The following is a 26,611-nucleotide window of genomic DNA, read 5'->3' as shown; positions in this document are numbered from 1 at the left end:
GGCATCCGCGTTTGTAAAAGAGAAAGGCTGATCATGTGCAATTAATTAGGAGTTATTGTTCTAAATTAGCTGGCTACAAGGCTGCTCATTAATCTTCCACATCGCTTGATTGTTAATCCATAGCTGTTTTCTCTGGGCAGAAGGCTTCTAAATGCTTCATTGGTTAAAGATTTTTTTTTCTCTCCCTCAACAGGCTAACAATCGCAGCATCAGCCCTCCCCTTTATTTCATCTTAATTTGACATTCGATATTAGCCCATTAGCACTCAATCAAGAGGCGTGTCACGTGTTGCCAACATAGCACAACTGCATTCGAATATATGGCAGGATTTTGTAAATGTTCTCGGATCTGCAGGTGGAAGTGTGGCCTCAAAGGTTAGCCTAGCACGCGGGCGCCACTTTCATTACCAAACTCCAGCACAGGCTAGCGCTGCAAATAAGTCACCTACTCTGAAAGGTCTTTCACACCACGTTCAGTTGAATGTAATTTAGAATTCAACGGCACATCTCAGCAACAAAAGTAGCAGTAGGCTACAGCCGAGTGTAGCGAATACATTAGCATACAAAAACATTCTGTGGTTTTAGATTGTGACAGGGAACATGATGTCATGATGTTAACTGGATCGGCCAGTGCCAAATGACACAGTGGAAAACCAAGAAAACTACATTTTAATTCACTGGTTTGTGCTGTAAAGGACATTTCCCGGATACTACACATAAACTAGCTTCATGCACATAATCAAACACACTGCGCTCTACTCCAAAGCCAGGGCACTAGATGAAAATGCGTATTATTTATTTGCTTGTTGCAACCGATTACAGATTACAAAGAGAGCGTTCTCTTTAACCTAGATCATTCACAAAACAAAAGGTTTTACAACAACCTGGGTGGTGTGCCACATGCAAGCACACACATATGTGCACACACACACACACACACACACACAAACACACAGACATACCTCTGATAGACGCACATGCATGAACCCACAAACACACGCATACATGCATACACATACACGGATTCAGGCGGCACAGACAGACATGCACAAATACGCAGACAGACACGCATGCTTAAACACAGACAGACGCACGCGCGCGCGTTTGCAAACAAAGACGCAATCGGGCTGGGAGTGCAAGGCCTCCATTTAGATCAATAGATAGAGTGAAACCACAGATCAAAATGGAAATAAGAATTGGAGCACACCCTAATTGGATTAGCTCAATGCAGTTCCCAACAAAATCAATGCTGTTTGCTGGGCTGTGCACCATTCAGGCTCTAGCCTATTTAAAACCTCTTCCCCTGCCTACTGGATGAAAGACCGAGAGGACTGCACTGACTCTGTGGGCCTGGGTATGGATTCCCAAAGGAACTGCTTTAGAGCCACACACTGAGGGAATGCCTGGCAGGAGGGTGTGTGTTCAAGTATGTGGGCATGTGCCTGTGTGTGTGTGTTTGTGTGTCTGTCTGTGTGTGTGCGCACATGTCTATACGTGTGCAGGACTGTACTATGGGACATTATATTCACGTTATATATATGCACAGGGATACAATAGGGATTGACAGTGTACAGTTCATGCGTACTGCAACACAAGGCGTTCCTCTAGCAGAGCAAGTAATCTTACAGTGTACGCTGTACAGTGAAATATGCCTTATTGATGTAACTCTGTTCCAACAATAGTCTCCCCAAGTACAAATAATGATTTATATCTACAAGCAGTAAAATCATATGGTAAAACAACTTAAACAAGGCCTATAGAAGACTTGTATACAATTGAATGTATAGTTTTCACTATATATAATGTGATAGTCCAAATAATTTGATGAGATGTGCAAGCCTTTCTCCTGATTGTAGAAGTGCTCCTGAGGTCCAGAGCACAAGAAAGGAGGGGGAAGATTCTCCTGATCTAAACACAAGCATGAGTGCACACACAAACATGCAAACGCGTACAGAACTGATAACGGCATCACAAAAACTCAGTACTACAAACAAGTTAATGCATGCATACAGAAAAGTACACTCAAGAGACGCTCACAAAGAACAAATGTATAGTAAAATGCACAAAGAACAAACAGTAACAGCAACACAGGCACACATGCACACACGCGCACACCCACCCACACGCACGCACGCACACATGCTTGCACACATGCACACACACACATGCACACACAAACACAGACAGACAAACCCACCCGCACACACAGACATACATACACACACACACACACACACACACACACACGCGCACACACAGACACACACACACACCACAGCCTTGCAGCTGGGGGAAGAGAGTGCTACAGTGACAAACAGCTCTGCTGCTACAGAGGTGGCAGGAAATCTATCAAACTGGACAATAAAATTGCAATTGAGTTTCTTTAGCTTTTTTTATAGCAGATGCATGTATCTGGATGGGTAGCGCTGGTGTGCCTATTGAATTCAGTCTGGGACCCGGTGCGGGGAACAGTGCTTTTAGATTAGCGCTGGGTTATTGTAAACAGGGCCGAGCAGAAACAGCATTAATCTTGTGCAATTATAGGAAAAAGGCAATTACAGCCTGTCTCAACCTGAAACGCGTGATCAATCCCTTTACACTTTGGGTTTGTTACTTCAATTACATCACACTCGGGCCCCTACAAAAGGCAATACTGCACCTGAAATAAGCCCTTCCGTGCCTTTAAGAAATACATTTGTCCTCATTTTAACACACATTACACATGTTCAATTACTGTGGGGGAGAAAAAAACCGGTAAGCACAATTACACAAAATTACAAAAATGTGTCTGCATTTACTTATACTTCCGTACATTATTTAAGCATGCAGACAATACACGCACATGTGTGTGTGTGTGTGTGTGTGTGTAAAGATAAACGCCTTATTTATATACAGACAAGTGTACAAACCAGACAAACCTCTTTATATGAACAAGAGTCCATTATGAAAAAACCTTGTTTACGAAAATGTACACCTAGTAAACCAATTCAACAGTTTAAATTGTACGCTTGGCCATATGTATTTGCTTTTAAGAATAATAAATCTACAGTGTATAAATAAATACAGGGCTAGAGCCATTAATACGCTCACAAATACACACCCGAAATAAAATGGTGTTATCAAAATAATTTCATCAGGTAAGAGGACATTAATATTTTTCTAAGGTAGCAACTTAATATAATCTGCCAAACAAGCACTAAAAGGAAAATGAAAAACATGTTAGGCAATGTATTTTCTTGGATACATTAGCACTAACATGGTTCAATCTAGTCATATCTACAGCTTTAAATCCATGAAATTGCTGTAATCATAACTAAGTAGACACAAGATTAGCATGCGAGTGCTCGTATGGTATGTTAAGAGGAGTGTGAGATACATTCATGGAGTGCAGGGCGTTGAGTCTCTTGGCTGTCTGAATTCACACTTCACTGCCCAGCAGAGCAGCTGTGCCCCCTGGTGACCAAAGATATTCATTGCAACACAGACAAAAATATTATGTATATAATGTGTGGTGGTTCAGTCTCCAATCTGCCATCTTTAAACGCCACAACCATAATTTGACAGCAGTAAAATTACTTCCCTGCCCCGGAGCAAAGTATGAATTATAATATGAACAGAAAAGTTTTCAAAAGTATGACTGAAGAGTTTAAGCATATTTTGACGCAAAACTTAAAGCTGTTTGATGCTAAAATTAGCAGGAAGGATGTCTATTGAGCAGGGTTCCGTTTTGGATGCTTGAGGTTGATGGTACAGTGAAAGCGCTCTAACCTTGGAGTGGGTGATGGAGAGCGTGTCCACCCACACGCGCCAGCCTCCCCACTCGTACTTGATGGCGTGGTACAGGAGGATTCGGAAGAGGGCGTAAACCATCTCCGTGACCTTCTGCTCATCGTTGTTCCGCGGGCTGACGTAGCACAAGGACAGCATCCACTCCTGCCACACGGAGCACTGCAGGAGACTCCTGATCATGCACATGCGCACACACACGCGCACACACACGCACACACGTGCACACACACGCACACAAACACACACACATACGCACACACACACACATACGCACACACACACGCACATGCACACACGTACACGGGGAAAGAGCGATGGTGAGATACACACATGAACACACAAATACACAGACATATGTGCACACAGGGAAATAACGATAATGAGACAGCACACACACGTGCACACAAATACACAAAAAAATCACATGACATCACATACATTTCGCACGTGAGTGGCCGGTGAGACAAAAGCAGGGTGACGTGCTGTAACACAGCGTTAGAGGGAGGGGGAGAGGTAGAGGAGGGGGGGGCAGATCTCCGTACCTGCGGTTCTCCCGGCTGTTGCTGAACACCCGGATCATGTCGGACAGGAAGATCCGCCGCACCTCCATGCTCTCGGGGCTCTGGGGCGAGTTCTTCAGCAGGGCCGCAATCACCTTCAGGATCTCTGTCAAAACAGCGAGGAGGACTTCCAGTGCGTCTGCTGCCACACAGCCACACTGCATAACAACCCTGCACCGTGTTTAACTGCACAATGTCCCATTAATCAGCATCAGCATTCACTTTCACTACATCATAACCCCTTATTAACCGTGTCACTGTCCCCATTCACTTCATCACACATCACTTTCACTGCATCATAACCCCTTATAACTGCGTCACTCTCCCTGTTCACTGCATCACACATCACTTCCACTGCGTTACAACCCCTTATGACTATATCACTGTCCCTGTTCACTGCATCATAACCCCTTTTAACTATGTCACTGTCCCTGTTCACTGCATCATAACCCCTTATAACTATGTCACTGTCCCTGTTCACTGCATCATAACCCCTTATAACTGTGTCACTGTCCCCATTCACTTCATCACACATCACTTTCACTGCATCATAACCCCTTGTGACTATATCACTGTCCCTGTTCACTGCATCATAACCCCTTATAACTGTGTCGCTGTCCCCATTCACTTCATCACACATCACTTTCACTGAATCATAACTCCTTACAACCGTATCACCGTCCCTGTTCACTGCATCATAACCCCTTATAACTGTGTCACTGTCCCCATTCACTTCATCACGCATCACTTTCACTGCATCATAGCCCCTTATAACTGTGTCACTAGTTCCTGTTCCCTTCATCACACATCACTTTCACTGCATCATAACACACCTTATAACTATGTCGCAGTCCCCTTTCATTTTTGTAACTGTTTCACTGTCCCCTTTCATTTCTTCACCCCCTCCATTTTCACTGCTTCACAGCTAATTTAACAGTATCAGAGTCCACTTTCACTGCAACAGCTCCCAATTTCACTGCATCACTCACAATCAATTTAACCATGTAAACTCACAATCTTTTCCCCCCTTTAAGTGCACCTCCACCTGCCACAGGTGATTCTCAACTATGCCGCTGCTTTGACAAATCATATTTGCCATTTATCGTTCTATCTTCCCACAATTAATTTAACATTTTCTCAGCATTCAAAAGCAAAAACTGATGTAGAGAGTGGAAACCAATGACATCTACCATCCTCATAAAAACCCATTTAGTAAGTGCGCACTGCTTTGGCCTTAATTCTACCACACGTGCAGCATGTTTGGCTTCTACACGAGATTACGGCAACCGTATAATACTCCAGATAACATGGAAAATCAAGCGCGTGAACGCGGGAATTTTGTTCTTGGTTGCGTGTGAGATTTTTGTCTGGAGTTTCACTCGACGGGCAGACGTTGGCGTCCTATGAAAGAGGGCGCGGGGGGATTCCAGAGCTGGCGTGTGAAATCAAAGGCCCGGCGTGCGATGCAGTCTGAAGCCTCGGCGTGTCGACAGGAAGTGATGAAAGAGGGATCTGAGCCAGCGGCGTTATCCAGGCTCCTTACGCAGCTTCATAAACAAAAGCCGCTTCTGACCCTAATGAGACGCGCGTACAAAAACACGACCGCAGTGCTGCAGTACCAGTCTGTACTCACTGAGCGCACTTTACCTTCAAAGCCTCCTCAGTACTTCAAATGCTTTTTTCAGAGGAACATTTAATCATTGTATTGACTTCCAAAACCCTCCATTGATAAATACTGCATATAAAAGAATGAAATCATGAAAAGCAAACTGATCTGTTTAATGACAAACCAAATGAATAACATGTCAACAAGCTGTCTGATGTGGTTTCAGACTGTGGTCTGGACCTGCTCAGCTGTGCTATCTCAAGTCACTTTTCAATGGCAGATAAACCCGTCTGTCCCTTTCGTGTTTAGCTCTCATACCGCACCACAATGGGCGTGGTCTCAAGCCCTCGTAGACACAGGTACGCTAAGTCTCACTCACGTGGGTTGACGATCTTCACCGCGGAGTCGGGATCGAGGTGCTGTTTGCGAATCACCTGCGTGCTGACCTTCTCAGTGAGAATCTACAGAGACACAGGGACATACAGCATGTCAGCATTCACTAAAAGCAACACCACTTCCACATTTGATAATACCACAAATAAGAGTGCTGCACTATCCACAGATGAGCACAATAAGCACAGAAAAGGAGGTCAATTCCAGTTCATTGAACTGAATGAAAATGGACATAATGTTCGACAAGGGTTAATTTTTAAAATTAATTAGTTAAATTCCAATTGATTTTCTGAACCGACTGACTTGAAATGGGCTTGTGTGAATGGTGCGAGTGTGAACTGAAGTGGAATTCCTTAACTCATGTGATTAATCAAAGACATTAAGTATTTGAAGTAGCTGCTTATGTGAACATTCCCTGTTTTGGAATGAAGTAAAAAACAACGGCAGTGAAAGGAGACATAAGGAGACGGTGGTAAGTGGCAGAGAGACGTGGTGGAGGGGGTGCAGGGGGGTCTGACCTCGAAGAGGACGTTGTACGTGGTGAGGGTGGACTGGTGGGCGTGGAGTATCAGCCGCTCTGACAGGAGGGAGAAGAGACCGTGACCCAGCATGATCTCCGACTTCCTCCTGCAACAACACGAACACGCCGTCATCCATTTTCAACTCGCTGCAGCACGCAAACGCATACACCGCAATCCATTCTCAGTGCATCATGTCCTGCTCCACACACACACACACACACACACACATAGATTCTCAGCTTGTTATGTCCAGCTCCACACATGGACACACACACACACACACACAGACACACAAACAGACTCAGACAAACAGGCGTGCAAACGCCTCCACACCCCACCCATCCCACATCAACACTGCAGCAGCTCAGCTGACAAAGACAAAAACATTGCCTGAATGTACCTCCACAGCACGGAAAAAACCCAGAAAAAAAGATATTAATTCCACCTCAGATGGTTAATATTAATACTCTGCCTGCTCCGTATTTGCTGAGATCAAAGGGGATTAAAAACAAGTGTGAAGCGCAGGGCCTAGTGTGAGCCCAGAGAGCGGCGAGCGCGCTGCTCCGCTGCAGAACCTGAGAAACGTCTGAGAAGTCTCCTCCGGTTCCCCGAGACGCGCTGATCAAAGCTCGGAGATCAAAACCAGGCGCGAAAACTACAGCCCGTGACTGGCATCCAATCAACCGCTTCCTTCCAACGTGCTTTTAATTGCGCCGCGGACCAATGGGAGGCCTCGAAGACGCTAATTTGGTATTCAAACAGCTCTGAGAGACCACAGCAGTCAACATCGAAGAAAAGGTGCCTTTCATAAAATCTTAAATATGCATTTTCTCACATGTGCTCTTTATTTTATACTAATATTCTCACACGCATGTGTTCCCATGAATACTCTTAAATGTGCGTGCTATGTATGTATATTATTCACAATGTGCTGTGGTCATTTTCTTCTTTATGAACAATTGTAACATATTCATGACTGCACAGCACACATATATGTATCCATATTTGGTGAAACAGTATCTACTGATAATAGTAGATACTGATTTGTTTTGAAGGAAATAATAATGCATAAAAGAAAATTTTAAAAAAATGTATGGACTGAAAAAAAATTTATAGAACATGTTTAAAACTGTCAAAAACAGTGTGTGGCTCCAAGAATCTCAGATTCAGATCCAAAACACAGAAAAGAAAACGCAAGACACTGCACTTACTTTGGAGGTAGATACTTTAGGAAGTACCCCAGCACCTTAAGGGCTTGGACTCGAACCCCTTCATCTTTGGAAGCAAGAAGCTTATAGATCACACTAAAAAGGAACACATAATGAACATAAGTATACACATTTCAGACATATAAAAATGCAACTACTCTGTTCACACAAACAAATTCAATTAAAATACAATAATGTTGTTACAAATATGTATTTGTTAATATTACCTCTTGATCATAAGCAAATGAATGTGTTTATGTACAAGATAAAATCTGAAAATATAGAAAATATTCACACATTTTCTAATTGAATCAAGATTTTCCATTAATTGATACTGTTAATAATTATATAACATTTTCCCTTGAGGGAAATCTGTTCAGTCTAGGGACCAACCAATGGCCTATATTCATTCTACTGGGACTATAGTAATTTAATATAAATTATTATAGATTATGTTCCCTTGAACATGCAATATTAATATGACAAACATATGATTAATTAATATTAATTATCTTTGTGTAAAGTATCGCTACTCTGAATGTATTACTAAATGGTATAACAGGAAATTTAAAATAAAAGTCTGGTGTCTTGGTATGTTGGAAAAGTACCATGAGTCACTATGCCATTTTCAGTCTACAAAAGAACTAATCTTGAGCTCAGAGAAGGATATTCTTTGCTCTGCTCTAACTAGCAGTTTGTGTGTGTGTGCGCGTGTGCACGCGTGCATGTGTGTATGTGTATTTATATGTATAGACGTCTGTTTATTTTTACTTGACCGGAATATAAACAGATTTAAAGGAATAAATATGCGCGTGAGAGTTTATATATTTTTACAGCCATTAAGCAAATAGGTTTGGGGGATATGTAAATTTCAGACACCTAAACTCATGTGTAGAAATATCAGACAGGTCTGACAGCCCTGTGCATAGACCAGCAACCCTGAGGCTCAGTCCAGCTTAGCTCTGCAGCACTTAATACAGCAAGGCTCGCACGGTGGCCCGTGTCATGACTCTGTCAAAGGCCCCGTTGCCGCGGGACACCGGAGCCGTTACCGTATTCCGTTGCACCGGTCAAAGGTCGGCACCATGGAGCCCGGCTGCTCTGACATCACAGCCACCAGCAGCTGCAGCACGTCAATTAAATTGTCATCCTGGAACAATAAACCCAGACGCAGGCCATTAGCATCATTAGCAATATGATAAACACTGGCTAATACCAGCTCAATTAGCAGGCCTTCACAGCCCCTTCAGGAAACAGAAACAGCCCTTTCAGGAAGTGAATGGCACTTGTGCATGGGCATCACACGGGTCAATGAAGTGGCAGGACTCCATATCCCAAAAAAATAAACATCAATTATTAATCTGACTGATAATTAGATGTCTGCTCACCAATTGTATTAGCATTTTTACATTGAAAACATTGTTCTTTGGCATTCCACCGAAGCATGCCAACTAAATCAACTCATGTATGAGTTGGTGTGATGATCTAATGAAAAGACTTATGGAAAAACATTGAGTCTATAATGTGCAAAAAACACAGTGGCCACAAATTATAAACAAACCAGAGAGTTAAGAAACTGAAAAATCTGTGTGATACTTGATCCTCTCCAGGACACATTCATTTTTTGTTCATTTTGTGAAATTTGTGTTTTTCTATTAGTAGTTGCATTTCATAACACTTCCGTGAGGTAAAAATCCAGCAGCTTTAACTTGCTTTCTCTCTATAGGGTACTGGCTCAGAAAGTACTGAATGCATTTCAGCAGTGTGAGTATGTACCACATACACAGTATGTACACGGAATATAGAGCAGTCAAATAAACTGGCGCACTTCAGCTGTTGGTATATGACCCCATCTAGTGGTAGCTAGTGGTGCTAAGAAGAACAGTATGGTACACAAATATTTGAGCAATGGTTTTCTTACAAAGGTGTATACAGGCATCTTGAAGGCATTTATTTCAATGGTACAGAACTCCGCCAGTGCCGTGTGATTACCTTGTCCGTGGTGAGCACATAGTTGGACAGATGTGTGTGATTACCTTGTGCATGGTGAGCAGTAGTTGGATAGATGTGTGTGATTACCTCATGCATGGTGAGCAGATAGTTGGATAGATGTGTGTGATTACCTCATGCATGGTGAGCAGAGTTGGATAGATATGGTTACTCATGCATGGTGAGCAGTAGTTTAATAGATATGTGGATTACTATGCATGGTGAGCAGTAGCTGGATAGATGTGTGTGATTACCTTATGCATGGTGAGCAGTAGTTGGATAGATGTGTGTGATTACCTCATGCATGGTGAGCAGTAGTTGGATAGATGTGTGTGATTACCTCATGCATGGTGAGCAGACAGTTGGATAGATGTGTGTGATTACCTCATGCATGGTGAGCAGTAGTTGGATATATGTGTGTGATTTCCTCATGCATGGTGAGCACATAGTTGGATAGATGTGTGAGATTTTCTCATGCATGGTGAGCAGACAGTTGGATAGATGTGTGAGATTACCTCATTGCATATTGGATAGATGTGTGGATTATATGCAGGTGAGAGATTAGAATGCTCTGCAGTTCCTGTTCCCTCACCCCATGGTCCTGTATCAGAGGTAAAACTGGATTATGTCCTTGAGTTGGTACACAACAAACACTATTTACTGCGTGCACACCCTTAGATATCTTCCAGTTCCGATTTTCATTACCACATGACATTATGCTTTACATTATATGCAAAACGTCCACCTTCATACATTTAAAATCCTGACAACCAATACTAGATTTACACGTCCAAAATCAAAGTACTGTAATTTATTATCACCAAGACCGGTTTTCACTGTCAGCACTATTAAATTATAGTTATGATACATCAATTAAGCACTGCAATGCTCCTATAAATCATAAAAGTTCAAAACAGTTCAGAACAAAAACTCATCTCTGTCTGGAGGTTGTAAACTAAAAGTGTATATGATGCACAAAATTCAATTGCATACTGTATTATAAGACATAACATGCTACATACCTTGGTAAATACCTTTTTGTCTTATAGTTTTCACTTGTTTTTGCTTGATTTGCTAAAGTAAGTTTGAGATGTGTTTGCTGTATAAAGCAACAGGAAGCATTCCACACAGCATAAAGAGTGGGGCGGAGAGTGGGGTCAAGGAGTGCACAGTGCACACTCACCTTCACGATCAGCTGCTTGATAAATAAAAGCAGGAAGGCTCTCATGGAGAGGATCTCCTTCTGAGTGGGTCTGGGCCCGTCTGAAGAGAGAGGGAGGAGACGTCAGCATGTGGGTCTGATTGTGTGTGTGCGCGTGTGTGTGTGTGTGTGTGTGTGTATGTGTGCGCGTGTGTGAGTGTGTGCGCGTGCGCATATGTGTGTGCATGCACGCAACAGAAAGTAGGCCAGATAAAGACTGCCGGTAAGAGAGCATGAAACAGCATGAGTTAATGAGACAGGGTGAGAGGGAGAGTGAGCGAGTGAGTCTCAGTGAATCTGAGTGTGTGAGCAAGTGAGAGAGTGAGTCTTGAGTGAGTAAATGAGTGAATGAGTGAGTGAGCAAGCGATTGAGTGAGAAATCATTTCCAGGGCTCTAAATGTTCACAGACTACACATTAGGAGTCTAAAAGCATATAAACGCATACATCCATAAAAAGAAACCGTCTACTCAATTGAACAGGAAAGATGACACATAAAGCACATTGACAAAAGCATCCCACGGTAAAGTAGACAGCAATAGCATGCACACAGTGTTCTGGGGAAGCTATGCAGACCATGAAAAAAAAAAAAAAACAGACGAACAGACAAAGCTCCCTCTGAGGTTGGTGGACAGAAAAACAAAATCAGAAACTGGGCTTGAAGCTGGGTGGCTGCAGGTTTGAATCTCAGGTGGGAAACTGCCGTTGCACACACCGTGCACAAAAAGAAACTAAGCTATGTCAGTCGCTGTGGATAAAGAACGACTGTGAACGTAAATGCAAATGCGAATGAAAATGCTCTCACCGAGGCCTCTGGGCGTGACCCCGCTCCGTTCCTGAGGATTTGCCGCCCAGTAGTAGTACTTGAGCGTGTGCATGATCTGCACCACCGTGCCCACCCTGCGGACGGCGCTGTAGACGGCCACCGAGCTGACAAACTCCGTCGCCAGGTAGGTGTACAGGGTCTGCTGCACCTGCGGTGAACACCATGCAACTCAGAAACTCAGAATCCGCAGAATCTGCGCAACTGTGCGCAAAGACCCTTTAAACAGTGAGGCTCCTTATGCATTTAGCACCAAAAAATGCAATGCTGTACTAAAAAAACTCATTTCATGCATCACATGATCATAATAGAACCCAGACGACTATTAGCTATTAGTTTAATGCAATCTACTGCACTAGTAACCTTAAAACAGATTTGGCTCAAAGTCATGTTAATGTTTTATAACAGAACTGTTCTGCGGGACAGCAGGGAAAGAGTGATGTACTGCCCCCATATGAGGCTGGGGAGAGGGCACCTTGGCAGGGCTGTGGATCCAGATGACGGGGTTGAACAGGATGTGATCGCACAGCTGTTTGAGCAGCACGACGCCGTTCGGCAGGTTGCTCAGGTAACGGGCGTAGGCAATGAAGATGTCCAGAATAGGCTGGGTCACGTGGACTTCGGAGGACTGGGGGGACGGGCGACAAAGAGGAGAGAGGAGACACGGTGAGCTGGCGGAGGAATAACGTCTCCCTACAACAGCTGAGAGCACAAATATGATGTCATTCCTCCTTTTGATCACCTTGTTTTTCCGGGCCTTTACACAGAAAGGACAAACGCCACAACTAAATTATTGTGCGTTATAGCAGCAGGTATCAGTGTCACGAGACAGTGTAGAAATAGTTAAAAACTTCAAAGAACAACTAACAAAGCAACCTCAAGGTTTTCGGTTCAATTCCCAGGAAGAGCACTGCCATCATAACCCTCGGTAAGGTACTTAACTGAAATTTAACTTCAGTAAATATTCAGTTGTATCAATGGATTGTATCTAAAAAGAGTATAAGCTCTTTAAGTCCATTTGGATGTGAGTATTTGCTAAATGCTTACTGTAAATACTGGAAGACGTAATTTGAAAAACCACAAAGAACATGTAGCATCCTTTAAACTGAGATTAAGTGGAGCACTTCAAAATTATTTCTGAGAAAATGGCCAATCCACAGCAGTGAAAACTGTCATCTGTGTTTGTACCAGAAGCCCCAATCCAGTGTGACTGACACAGCACACATTTTTGAACATTATTTGTACAGCCAAATATTTACTAAGGGAATTCAGGTTAAGAAACACTGCCCCAGCTGCCTGATTGTTGCTTACAGTCAATGGCTCTGATTCTCATTTTTTATACATGTAGTTTGTTGCATTCTATTACACTATTACACCTCCTCTGTTCAACCAGTTAAATAGTTGTGACTCTGTCTCCCCCTATGGGACAAATTCTGTAAGCAGATACCCCTCACCTTTTCTAGAGAGTATCCTATAACCAGAAAGCCCTTGGAGGCTAGGAGCTGCTCTTGCATAGCCACAGAGTTCTTCAGCAGTTCCATCAAAAATGACAGCAGCGTGTGGCTGAGGGAGAAAAAAAACAGTCAAACAATTCAGCAGCAAACCCAGGGCAGTTCATTCACTTCTTCATTCAGCTCTTCGGAATCCCATGAGTTGGTTAATACTACAGTATGTCTGATGCCATGAGTACGAGTGTAAACAATCTGCTCTCTGAATGTTTCAGAACAGAAAAGCACCAGAACAGAAGACCCCAGTGCGCACCAGATGGAGGTGTCCAGCTGGTCAGTGGTGTGCTGGGGATAGTCGAGCTGGCCGAAGAGGGGGAAGAGGGCCTGGACTCCGCCGATGGAGTGAATGGCGCTCTGTACGGAGGGCGCGAGCACGGCTCTCACGTCCTGCGGAGGAAGACAGAGGGGGTTTCACTAGAGCTCCACACACAGACATGCGCACACACACACGTACGCACATACACACACATACACACAATGTAAGTGACTCTGCTCGGTAGGTCTACAACACGTAAGTGGCACTGCTGAGCGAATCTTGTGTGCACGGGTCTAGAGAGCGTGCAGTGACTCTGCTCATTGAATCTATCCTCTGTACAGGTATAGTAAGTGACTTGGCTCAGTGAATCTGTCCTATGTAAGGTAAGAGACTCTGTTCAGTGAATCTATCCTATGTATAGTAAGTGACACTTCTCAGTGAATCTATCCTATGTACCATAAGTGATTCTGCTCAGTGAATCGATCCTTTGTATAGTAAGTGACCCTGCTCACTGAATCTATCCAACTTACAGTAAGTGACTCGGCTCAGTGAATCTGTCCTATGTAAGGTAAGAGACCCTGCTCACTGAATCTATCCAACGTACAGTAAGTGACCCTGCTCAGTGAATCGATCCTTCATATAACAAGTGACCCTGATCAGTGAATCTATCAGACGAACAGCAAGTGACTCTGCTCAGTGAATCTATCTTACATACAGTACAATAAGCGACTCTGCTCAGTGAATCCATTCTACATACAGTACAATAAGCGACTCTGCTCAGTGAATCCATCCTACATACAGTACAATAAGTGACTCAGCTCTGAGAACATATTCTTTGTGTAAGAAGCGGCTCTGCTCTGAGGCCGCACTGCTCTAAATAGGCTGCTGCAGTTCCATCATTCACAGTGACAGGAGGAGCATCCTGAGGTGTTAATGTGACTTTAATTAGCCCGTGGCTCCTGCAGGCGAGGCTGCAGCACTAAGTGTGCTGCGCCACTGCGCCCTGCGACTGGGAGAAACGCCGCCGCAGACCGCCGCGCGACCCTCCACGCATCCGCAGCTGGAGCGGAAAATCACACACAGAGTCAAGATGTCACACTCAACCCACTAACAGGGTCACTGCTCACTTCCTGCCCGTAAACGAAGTGATTCATCAAAACTGATCGGGATGAGCTGTAACCTCACCGCGATATGAATGAAACCTTTCCAAAGGTTAAAGAGTTCAGTCAAATTATGATTACAGACCGCTCTGTATGTGTGTGCACGCACGCATGTGTGTATGTGTCTGTGTGCGTGTGTCTGCGTCTGTCTGTTTGTCTGTTTGTATGCGAGTGTGCACATGTGCATAGGTAAGCGAGTTCTGTGCCTGGTGTGTAAGTGTGTGTCTGTCTCTCTGTCTGTGTTCGTATGCGAGTGTGCACATGTGCATGTATATGCGAGTTCTCTGCCTGCGTGCGTGTGTGTGTGTGTGTGTATTCGGAAAAACCACAAACATCATTCGGCTGTAACATCATTTGGTTTATGTTCATTCGCTACAAAAAAGAAATTATTTTATGGAAAATATATTTTATGGAAAGGTTTTCTTAATGCGCATTAAATCCAGATTGTGCACTCCCTGCAGATATTCTCCAATAAAATAATGTATTCTACCTTCAAACGCTAAATACCTCAGGCTCACAGTGCAGTGAATCACTATGCAGCTTGCACAGCAGTTTGGCTCCGCAAGTTCATTTAAGAACACCGCTCACAGTGAACCTAATTATCTGTCAGAGTGGAAATAAAGCACATGACACAGGTGCAGTGGGTCTTCTTTTGATCTTCGGTCTTAATTAAACATTTACTTAATGAGACGTGTCACCGGACTGGGCAGTTTGAGCTGCCCCAGGCTGCGAGAACCGGAATCAGAGGTACTCTGGGCAAGAGTGAGGGTCTAGGGCTAAATCGGACGATTATCGTAGGTAATAACAATCATTGCCCGCCAATCGGCTTTCAGCTTTCTTTTGTCTCTACTTTAACCAGCTTTCCTTCATCTTTTCTTTTCTTCATTCCTGATGGGGTAGTAAACATTAAAATTTCAGAGGCTGTGTGAAATGATTTAGGGGGAAAAAAAACATCACCAGTGATATCTACTGGGTGTGGATAAGACAGCCAATCAGCAGCAGGCCAATCACAAGGAAGCTGTATAATCTTGCTGCTGATTGGCTGCTTATTCAACATTCAATAGATACCAGTGGTAATGCTTTTTTCCCCCGGAAGCATTTCATGGATGTTTGTTCATTTGGATGTTTACTACCTCATGAGGTATAATTAAAGAAAAAAGACTGAAAGAAAGACAACACACCCCACGCTGGCTATGATGGTTATTGCACTCAAAAATATTTGACAGTTATCGTTAGGGCATATGGCCCAGCCCTAGGAGGGGCGAGCCTCGTACCTGCAGCATAAGGGCATGCGGCGAGTGCACGAAGATGGAGGGGCTGCCTCTGCAGGAGGAGTCCAGGCACAGCTGGGCGTCGGTGGCCCGGGGGTTGTAGGCGAAGGCGATGGAGTTGAGGAGCTTGCCGTCATACAGGACCATCTTGTGGTGCTCGGCCAACATCAGGTCACTCTCGGCGCTGTGATTGAACGTGCCCTGTGGATGGGGGGGGGGTGGGGGGGAGGGGAGGGGGCCAAAGGTCCATGTTAGTCACTTGGATAAGAAGTAGATGTACGCTTGTCCACAAGAGGTGCATCAGATGACCCCTGATTCTCAGGGGGGTAACAAACCTTGTACGAAGGGCCCAGCTGGTAGATTCCCAGGACCTGAGCGGCATTGAGGGAGTCGCTGAACACGTACACCGCCCCCATCTGGCCAGAGAAGACACGGCTGGAATCCGCCGTCTCCGATGAGCCCAGGAAGCACTTGTCGAACGTCTGCGTGACGAAGGGGACAGCGACAGTTGCAAACAGGGATAGCGGCGTTACCGTTGGACCAGCAGAATTCAGCTACAGGTTACACCTCACTAGCATATGCACCATTACTGAGCAGCACGTGGACATTTTCATTCTCACGTGAGACGAACTGGTATAACTGAAAGGAGATGTTTCAGCGAACATAAAACCACTTCTATGAAGAAGCAGACCACTTATTCTTGAACGGGATTATGGTCCTTGCAGAATTATAATGTTCTGTCATAAATTAAGAAAACCGCACACGTCTCTCTAATGCGCATTGCAGCATTGAATTTATTGCACCAACATTTTGGCTGTGAAGTTTTGTCAGGGTGAATCAGGCAATATATTTAATATTGATAGAGTGCCTTTCCATATCCCAAGGATGTTTTGCACGATACAGGATCATAGAAGTTCAAGGCAAACAAAGTCAAGGCAGGGACAGCAACAAGAGAAAACACAACCAACAGGAAAACCTAGACAACAAGAATTGTGAATCAAATAATGAAACAGAACAAAATAATGCTCCATAACAGTTATTAACAGTGAGAGAGGGTTTGAGTCACTCACAACACGCGAAAGACGAGCGCGAAGTCAGTTCAAAGTTGCGGTGTATAGGCGTGCGCTGCTTTACTCATTTCTTTGCACGTCAAACTCCCCTGAAGCCTACAACCTCACGCAGTGTGTGTGTGGCCTTTCATCTTGTTACGCTCCATTTAACAGGGCATTACAGCACAAAGGCTGTCTTCATTGTTGTGTAAGCTGCCAATCATATTTTCCACAGTAGCAACAATCGCATAAAAAAGGCAAAAATATCAACATAAATATCACAGCGGTATGTTATCAAACATTGTTCCTTTCCACCACCATTCCAGCCTCCCCCCCCCCACTTCTGAGCCACTTCAGCCATTATGCAGAAGCGAATGTCTATCACGCACGGCACCTCGGGGTGTTTTCAAACACCTGCCATCTCTCCGGCAATATAAATGATCCTCATTAAACTCTTATCACTTCACAGGAAACTACGCGCGGCTCGCGAGCCAGCCTTCATTACGGCTCAGATCCAGCGTGGTCGCGTCAGGAGGACAGGCGAACGGCAACAAGAGAGGACAAGAGACATGTGCAGGTTTTTCTAGCTTTTTTTTTTTTGTTTGTTTGCCTTTTGCAATGACAAAGGCAAGGCCCTTATGAATCATGCCATGTCGTTAACATTCAACCGACGAAGGAGAAAATAAAAGTTGCACACTCCCTCTGGCATGCATGCAATGCATCTTTCCGGAAAATAGCAAAAGCCACTCCACAATAACTCTGTCCCCTGATCACAGTGCAGCTTCTGCATATGTATTGTTTTGTTCTATTTCGAATTAAGTTAAATTGGTGTGAGGAGAGCGATACTTTCTTTATTTTCACTTATTATGAGTTAACAGATCAGTCTGCACTTATTTCCTCTGTCTAATGAACATTATACACTCTACTGTGTAACCTCAGGTTTAGCCTATCCTGCTGCTCCACAAAGCCTCTCTCTTAGCTTCCGATTCATCACTCCAAAAAAACATTTATGCCCAAATAAAAGGTCAGATTAAAGTTGAAATCTGTAAAAAAACATTGAAATTGTATAATTGTTTCCTCTATAAGAAAGTTGAGCAATATATGGACGGATGATTTTGTTTATGCGGTGGGAAACACCATTTGGCATCCAGGCACTGCAACTTAACTTCAATAAGTATTAAGCAAAGGTGAATCAAAATCTGATACTTACGTCATTGGTGCTGACCGACCAGTTTACGTCCTCACATGACGCCAGTTCCCCGTTGACATAGCACCAGATTTCACTGTTCTTCCAGCGATGGTAGACGTGCACTAAGGTCACCATGTACCACTGAGAAACACAAATATGTAAAACAACTGGAAAGAACTACCACACACGTTTATCCAGTTACATTCAACAGACAACCAGTGCCAATGCAGGCCAAACAGGAAGTGGTAATGGAAGTCAGAGAAGCAGTTCTTGTGGAACCACATATCTAAACTCCTCCACTGAGCTGTACTCCCCAAGGTGGAGAAATACAATCCAAAGCCCTGGGCTACTCTCCCACCAGCTCTGCTATCAGCGGTCTGGAGGCCTACTGGGAGGATATATATTGCAATTACAGGCCCTTTGGGAGAAATGTTCCCAGGCAGTGAGTGGAGTGGCAGATAAGAACAGATCCAGATGCCATGAAATGAGGTGGCCCTGTCCCTCCTGGGGACTGCTTCCAAACAGTAAGGGAGTAAATGGTAAACCTGAGTTGGCTATTTGCACCATTACCCAGCCCACCCCCCACCATCCCTGGGCAGATTGGATTCAGCAGATATTCCCTACAAGCACAGGCTCAATCCTGCATCAGTCCCCAAGAGGGCAGGACAGATTGGTATAATCCTGAAAGCATCTGCACAGTGTCTCTACTGTCCCACAGTTTCTCTACTGTCCCTGCAGTGTCTCAAATGCCCCTTCAGTGTATAAAATGTCCTCACAGCGTCTCTAGTGTCCCCACAGCGTCTCTATTGTCCCCACAGTGTCTATAGTGTCCCTACAATGTCTCTAGTGTCCCCACAGTGTCTATAGTGTCCCTACAATGTCTCTAGTGTCCCCACAATGTCTCTAGTGACCCCACAGCGTCTCGTGTTTCCCCACAGCGTCTCTAGTGTCCACACAACCTCTCTAGTGTCCACAATGTCTCTAGTGACCCCACAGCGTCTCTAGTGTCCCCACAGCGTCGCTAGTGTCCCCACAGTGTCGCCTACCTTCTGCGGTTTGAAGTCGTACTTCACACAGTGCTGGATCCCCTTCCCCTTGGACTTCACCGCGGTCACGGTCAAACAGCCGGCCACGAAGTGGGCCGAGTAGCCCAGGCCTTTGCTGGTGCGAAAGCTGAAAGAGAGGAGCACAGCAGCTCCGTTTCCGCTGGACGGACAAAGGCCGATCCGCGGCAGCTGGCGAGCGGCGAGACGGGCCGCGGGGAAGGAAGCGGGCGACGACCAGCGCGAAACGAATTTGCATCTCGCCGGCGACCACACCTGTAATTTACTGAAGTAATCTCGTTTTAAAAGGTTGCAGTCAGTGCCGCGGTGAAATTTTATGACGCCTTATCAGCCGCGCGGCTGCAATTCTTTTAAAACCTAAACAACCTCCTTTGCATAAATGAGATTTGTGACAGGAATTAATTAAGGGATGAAAATAGGCCAGCGAAGACCCTGGTTTCCAGGCCCTCGGAGAGAGGGGGGTGAGATGGATGTGGCAGCCCCGGCGTGCTTTCCGCACGGCACAGCGGAGCCTCATTTATTATGTCTTCACCATTTTTATTTCTGTTACAACCACAGCAGTCCCAGGCTCAGTGACTTGCACAGAGTTACAGTGAGAGTTACCAGAACATTCTGCCCAAGGTCTAGCCCCAGAGGTCTAGCTGTTGATTCATCTCAGGCACCACCCCCACCCAGACTTGGTTCAAATACTTTATAATGCAAAATAATTTAACTCTTAAGATGCATGTAAGACGCATGTTTAGAAATGGCGCTAACCAAATTTTACCAGTGGAAACCCAAATAAATTCCGCGGTTTCAGGGCATTTTGAGTTAAAACAATTAGGAGCTGAGCCTCTACTCAGTAATGCAGAGCACTGGTAAAGCACACAAGCTTCTGGGTTTTAAGATGGGACGTGGGCAATACACACAGTGGTACACTTACACCACCCTGATAAGTACGAACAACAAGCTAACAGACAAAATCTGTGACAGCCACAGTATAATCATACCGCTATATAGCAGAGCAGTGAAAAGAGCACTTGTGAGCATGTGCAGGTGACAGTGTGGGGCCCGCCCTCCCCTCCACCACTCACCAGTACAGGTAAGGCTTGTCATTCTCCAGATTCATTGTGTTGAGCGGGTCCAAGCGCATCCAGGTTTGGAAGGTGAATCCGTTCAGGTAGGGCCACTTTGCAATGGGAGGTAGAGCTATAGCCTGGGGAACGCAGACACAGTATCAGGTGCACGGCTAACCTTTTCCCCTAAAAAGCGTACACCAGCCTATGGGTCCATACATTACAATCCCTATCTACTTAACCCTTTGAAGAGTAAAAGCTTTTTTTCAAAATTCCAAGTCAGTGTTCTAGAACTCCATTCCTTTCGATTACTAGTAGGTATCGCTGCATCAGAATTTAAATGTTCAGTTAAGAACATTCTAACCACATATTTCTTAAACCTTAAACGGTTATATCTGAATTAAAAGACCTTCAATAGCTATTTCTTTATGATGTGCTATGTGGTATTCACACTGGAATTACATGCAACAGCACTTTGAGCCAAATCGGACAGGCTTTTATGACCCTCATAAATCAGGCTCATAAATTACATGGATGAGCAAGGGCCCAACTTTTGTGTCCAAGGATATGAAGAAAAGACTTTCAGATCATGTAGGGTTTCCTTGATCCGGTTTTTCTTCTCAGTACACCATAGGGCAAAACGGAATCTCGGTTCTCAAAGTCCTCATCCATGTCATTCCCCCACAAAAAAAATCTCCCCATCAAACAGCTGTAGTCAAATCCACATCTCTCTTTCAAGCTGAAACAGTGTGCATCACACAGGATCCGCCGAGTCCGTTTCTTCCAGACACGAGCAGTCGAGCGGTCCTCTCAGTCAGGCGGAAGTAATTTAATCATTCTCTCAATCAGACAGAAGCAATCAAGTCAGTCTCTAAATAAAATAGGAGCAGTTGAGTCTGTCTTCACAGTCCTTCTCTGTGCATTGGGCAGAGAGATCCAATTCTCAAGTCTCGGTTGTTTTTCCCTGCAGCTACAGCGTAGTCACGTACCAGCTGTACCAGGCTTGTGTTGACATCTCAAGCTAACAATCGCTCACCCAAATGGTGCACAGGGAATTTGAGAATTAAAACCTGACTCGAGCCTGCAAAAACTGTTGCTCCCTGCACTACATCCTTGTTCGTGGAAAAGCAAGACAACACTGGGTTTTTTTCTGGAAATAATGTCTACAATAATAGGGAGACGTGCGACAAGACTTCTCTCATTAATGAGATCAGATAGGAAAATATACTGAGAGAGAGAGCACAGTCTGTTAATAACAAGCTATCCTGTGAATCTCTTTAATGGCAACGTGCTGTCTAGACTGCTCCAGGTAATGTCTACAATCTATTACTGTCTGATCACAAAAATAACTTCATTAATACGGTTACCATGACAGAGAAATGACCTAAATGGAGTAAGGAAGGACAGAAATCTTATAAAAAATGGTAGCGATGTAGTGAGTCTGGCTAAGATAGCGCCTTGCTGTAAGACTGTGGATGAAGGTACCTGCTACATGACCTAGTGCTGGCCAGGCCTGGCTGGATCAGTTCAGTGCGTATAGACTGAGTAAAGCTGACAACAGTGCTGAGTAGTGGGTCATCAACCCATCCAAGTAAGCAGTGTGTGCGTGCGTGCGTGCGTCTGTGTGTCTGTATGCCCGAGTGTCTGTGCGTCTGCGTGTGTGTGTGTGTGTGTGTGTGTGTGCACGTCTGTGCATACTCACCGCAGCACTCTTCCCAGGGAAGCTGAAGAAGGCGTCTGGTCCGTTTCTGTGAGCTATACAGTTCAACACCGAGAGCAGCTTCACAGCATGTGGAGGCTGCAGGACAGACAGAGAGCGGCCATGTCACCACACACAGACACATACACACAGAGAAAATTCCCCAACCAAAATATTATCACCCGCAAAAATAGGGCACAAATAAACAGTTCTTGAGCTCACTGTACATACAAAGCAAAAACCTGGATTCATTTATAACATTTCACATCGCATTTTGCAAAAAAATTATGAATCTCCTTCTACATTATAGGATGGAGATGATATTCTGTGTCCGAGTCATCAAAAAGTAATCCAAGACGGGCATTAAAACACAGCTAACACTGACAGTGGAAACTGCTGTTGTTGTCAAATTCCCAAGTCTTGCTGGCATATTTCTTAAGGCAGTTTACACACAGACAGACTGAGCAGGAGGACAAACGTACCCATTTTCCCTCCTCTCCCTGCAGTTTGCTGAAAAACAGCTTCAGCTCGTGCGGACTGATGCTGTAGCTGGCCAGGGCTCCCAGCATGTCCACCATCAGATCTGTAACCCACAGGATAGGGAGAGAGGTCAAAGGTCATACCACGGGGCTACTGCACATACTGGAAACCCCTCCAAAAGGTCAGTCACAGCTTATTATTCATTTCTGAATTGTGGGAAGAACAGCACTGAATATCAGAGGACAGAAAGATAAAGATACCATTATACTCAGACAACAGAGACAGATACAGTTCAGTTCAGCGCTTGTCCTGTTTGGAGTAACTGTGTGGCTGTTGTTTGGGCAGGAAAATACACTTTTCTTTGCCTAGTGTACTCCATTGTGTCCAATAATGACTTCCACTTTTAGAGTTCTCCTATAGTCGGATAGTTCCTATTGCAGACAGGGCAATGTATTCTGAGGCATGTATGAAGAAATGGAGACTGGCGCGGGAAGTTGTGGGGAGTGCCCATGTCGCTCCAGCACTTCTCCACTGTGAGGGGGCTCATTCTGATGCTACGGGGGGACCCGCGGTACAGTGAGCAACCCCCACAGCACCAGGAGTGCTGCCGGAGCTCCGGTCTGTCGGAGGGCCTCCTGCGGTGCACTACCAGCACGTTGCTGTCATCATAGGGTGAGCTCCCCTTGACTTCGTCATTACTGGACTAAGCCACAAGGCGGTGGATGGCAGACATCAGGCAGGGGGCCGACCCTGACTGTCTAACCTCTTGGGCCCATTACTGTTACGAGACCCCCGACAGATTTAGCCCGAGGTCATGAGATTCCCAGTTGCCATGTGCCATCACAGTGAGGCACAGTATGGGGTCAGGAGAGGCTCTGTACTGTCAGGGGAAGATGTAGCATTAGCTTCCTTTTTTGCTACAAGGGCTAGCCAGCAGCAGATGAAAAGCAAGAAGCAGCAAGCTGACAAGCTCCTCAGCTTACTGTGTACTGCACTAGATGCATCACAACGCCCTGTGGGAACAAACACACACACACACTTCATTCCTGTGGAGAAAGAAATATCATTCATATTTTACAGTCGTAGCTGGCCCAGTTTACAGCTCTGGAAGCAGTTGCTCTTAACAAATTATTCAGGATAAGCCTACCCTGCCCTAATCTACATCAAAACATTTTGTGAAGAAATCTGAAACTGATCCCGGGTCAGTCATTGGGGTGTTTGCTACTCCCTAGCAGTAAATTCAGATACAAAGCTGTGCCAATGGAGCATGAAACACGAGGCCCCCGATAACAGGTTTTTGGCTGATCCGGTCGTGAAAAATGTTTCATTTCAGCAAATGAAGGATGTGCATCCCACAGGACTCCAGGCAATACCTCTCACATGACGCAACCTTTCAGAACATGCTGAGACAAAACTGTCCCATTTTCAGTCTGGTCCTTCAGTAGCCAGCAAAAGGAGAGTGTGAATGATTCAAAGAGCAAATAACACAATCTTGGAAAAGAACAGCAACCTCACAGTACTATGTCTATCTTTAGATTTTCCTGAGAACCAATTCCATGCTCATAATGAAACATCCTTTTACAGTAAAGCAAACCCAATCGTTCTCTTTCATGGCTTTTTGCAGGTCTTGTGACATGCATCTCTGCAATGGCACTGACACGACTGTAGCTTTACTTATCTCTAGCTATACTGGCCATTTTTCAGCAATGCTAAATGCACATTCAGTAAGTCACCACTAAATGTCTCCTGAATGTACAGCTGGTAAAATGCAAAGTCGAAAGGCTGCAAGATGCTTGGTTGCCCAGTGATATGCATTGACAGGCAGCCAATGCGAGTGCCTTTCTTGTTATTCTGCAACTACGCCCTTGATGTAGCGCGCATCTTGGACTCAAGCCAATAATGACTTGCGGTGGATCAGCCGGTTGCTCTGACAGGTTTGTGACTATGCTGAGCAGCGGTTACGTCGATGGTCTGTGCCCTCCCCTGGGAGAGTGGTGGTAAGGAGGCAGCACCAAGACCACAATAGCATTTACATGAAGGCTTTTAAAAATCTAACGGCGGAAACGTGGCTGGAGTGAACTCCCGGGTGCAGAACGTCCGTCACAGGCACGGCCCCTGGTGGTGTGACCGTGTGTAGTGTGCTGTGGCTTTTATAAGTGCACAATGACACACTTTAGCTTTTAATCCTTCATTTAAGCAGGGAAGGTCCATTGAGAACATGTTTCTCTTTTTTTCAAGGATACCCTGGGAAAGAGGCCAGAGAGAACAGTTGCGAGTGGGGAGTCAGAGAGAGAGAACAGGACTAAAGTCCCTGGAGCAATTTATTGGTTTATGGGACTTGCTCAAGGGCCCAAAGTTCTTGACCCAACTTCACCTCTCCAAATACAAATCAGCATCCCTGTATGCCCACCAGGGGCTCAAATCAGCAGTCACCAGCCGAACAGCCCACGTTACCGCATGTTGTAGCATGTTACCCAACCACCAACTGAGCGGTGCCAACATTCTGTCTCCGACATCACACACAATACATCCCCCAAGGACTGTTGCAGAACGCAGCCGAGTGAACTTGTTGAATATATGGAATGCCTGAAATGTAACACTGTCAGCTTTCGGCCTATTAAATAAGCTCCTGTTCTCAGGGGGTGAGGGGTTTGGGGGTGGGGCCTCACCTGCGATCACGCAGTCGGCCCTGTGGAGGCGGGTCAGGAGCTGCTCGATCAGGCCCGCCTCCGTGCAGGCCTGCAGGTTGCGTAGGCTCTTCCTGAGGATGGCGCTGAAGATGCTCCACACCTCCGCCTGGCAGGTGGGCTCGCACTTGTCCAGAAGCTCCACCATGCAGGTGACGCTCTCCGCCTGCTGGACGACGAAGTTGAGCTCCAGGTCGAACTGACCACCCACCAGCTGCACGTGACAGGGAGGTAAAAACAAACATGCAGGGTCAGAACTGGGGCCACCCATTTCCATTTCAGTCAGTTAAGGAAATTAAATTCAGTTTGTGAACTTAAAAATGCTAAAATGCCCATTACGTCCTATGTGGATTTTTCAGTTAACAAAAATGCTCTGATGAAGGTCCACAAATCAAAGAATTAGCGCTTTTCAATGCACCAAAGTGTACAAGTGAAACTTGCAAGAAACACAGTGTGGGAGTTTTTGTTTCGATTTAGATTTAATTTCAGCTTAATTGACCAAATCGTACAGCTAGATTTGATTTAGTGACCCATGAAAATGAATTTAAATACTTCCCTAAACTGTTAGGAAATAATGATCAGATTACAGAACGAAAGTGGAAGAGTGTTTAACCTTTTGAGTAACTCCAAATGGACAAAAAACAAAACAAAAAAACCTTGTCTGGATTATAGAAATATGCTTCAAGAATACAAAGGATATATAGAATGTAAATAATGAGTCTGCTATACACCCATACACTTTCACTGTTCTTTCACTTTTGCACATGACTGTACAGTATAGTGTTGCTCTCTACCACTCTAGTCTTCAAAGAACCCTCTTCAGAAAGAGCTTAACACTGACAGACAGTACTAGATAAAATGGAACATTAAGAATGAGTAAGGCTCTGGACACTCATAAACCATGCTGACCTGAAGACACTAAGTAGCCTACTTTGGCTGCTTTACACTAGTCTTTAGTTACTATTGATCATTAGTCATAAATGATTCTCATCGTTCTCATTTTCTTGAAAATATTATTCTTTTAAAGCATGTTAATTATAATACAGTGCAAGTAGATATTTTCAGAGAGTAACTGATGAAGTGATAAAAGTGAAATCATAAAAAG

At 44.8% G+C, this 26,611-nt stretch overlaps 1 protein-coding gene across 1 annotated transcript in view; it reads right to left on the bottom strand.

The window, feature by feature from the left end:
- The window catches only part of LOC135254811 (lipopolysaccharide-responsive and beige-like anchor protein), a 208,477-nt gene that overhangs the window by 154,383 nt on the left and 27,483 nt on the right, over positions 1-26,611 (bottom strand). Inside the window, 21 exon segments of the mRNA XM_064335333.1 lie at positions 3,768-3,960; positions 4,331-4,454; positions 6,334-6,415; positions 6,866-6,974; positions 8,080-8,172; positions 9,129-9,226; positions 10,156-10,180; positions 10,629-10,666; positions 11,249-11,328; positions 12,071-12,239; positions 12,564-12,716; positions 13,543-13,651; positions 13,850-13,983; positions 16,287-16,484; positions 16,619-16,765; positions 18,543-18,662; positions 19,568-19,694; positions 20,659-20,780; positions 22,343-22,438; positions 22,822-22,922; positions 25,489-25,720. Of these exon segments, the coding sequence (XP_064191403.1) occupies positions 3,768-3,960; positions 4,331-4,454; positions 6,334-6,415; positions 6,866-6,974; positions 8,080-8,172; positions 9,129-9,226; positions 10,156-10,180; positions 10,629-10,666; positions 11,249-11,328; positions 12,071-12,239; positions 12,564-12,716; positions 13,543-13,651; positions 13,850-13,983; positions 16,287-16,484; positions 16,619-16,765; positions 18,543-18,662; positions 19,568-19,694; positions 20,659-20,780; positions 22,343-22,438; positions 22,822-22,922; positions 25,489-25,720 (2,550 nt within the window).

This window comes from Anguilla rostrata, chromosome 5 (genome assembly GCF_018555375.3).
Source record: "Anguilla rostrata isolate EN2019 chromosome 5, ASM1855537v3, whole genome shotgun sequence".
NCBI classification, from domain to species: Eukaryota; Metazoa; Chordata; class Actinopteri; order Anguilliformes; family Anguillidae; genus Anguilla; species Anguilla rostrata.
This window is presented reverse-complemented; position numbering and strand designations above follow the sequence as displayed.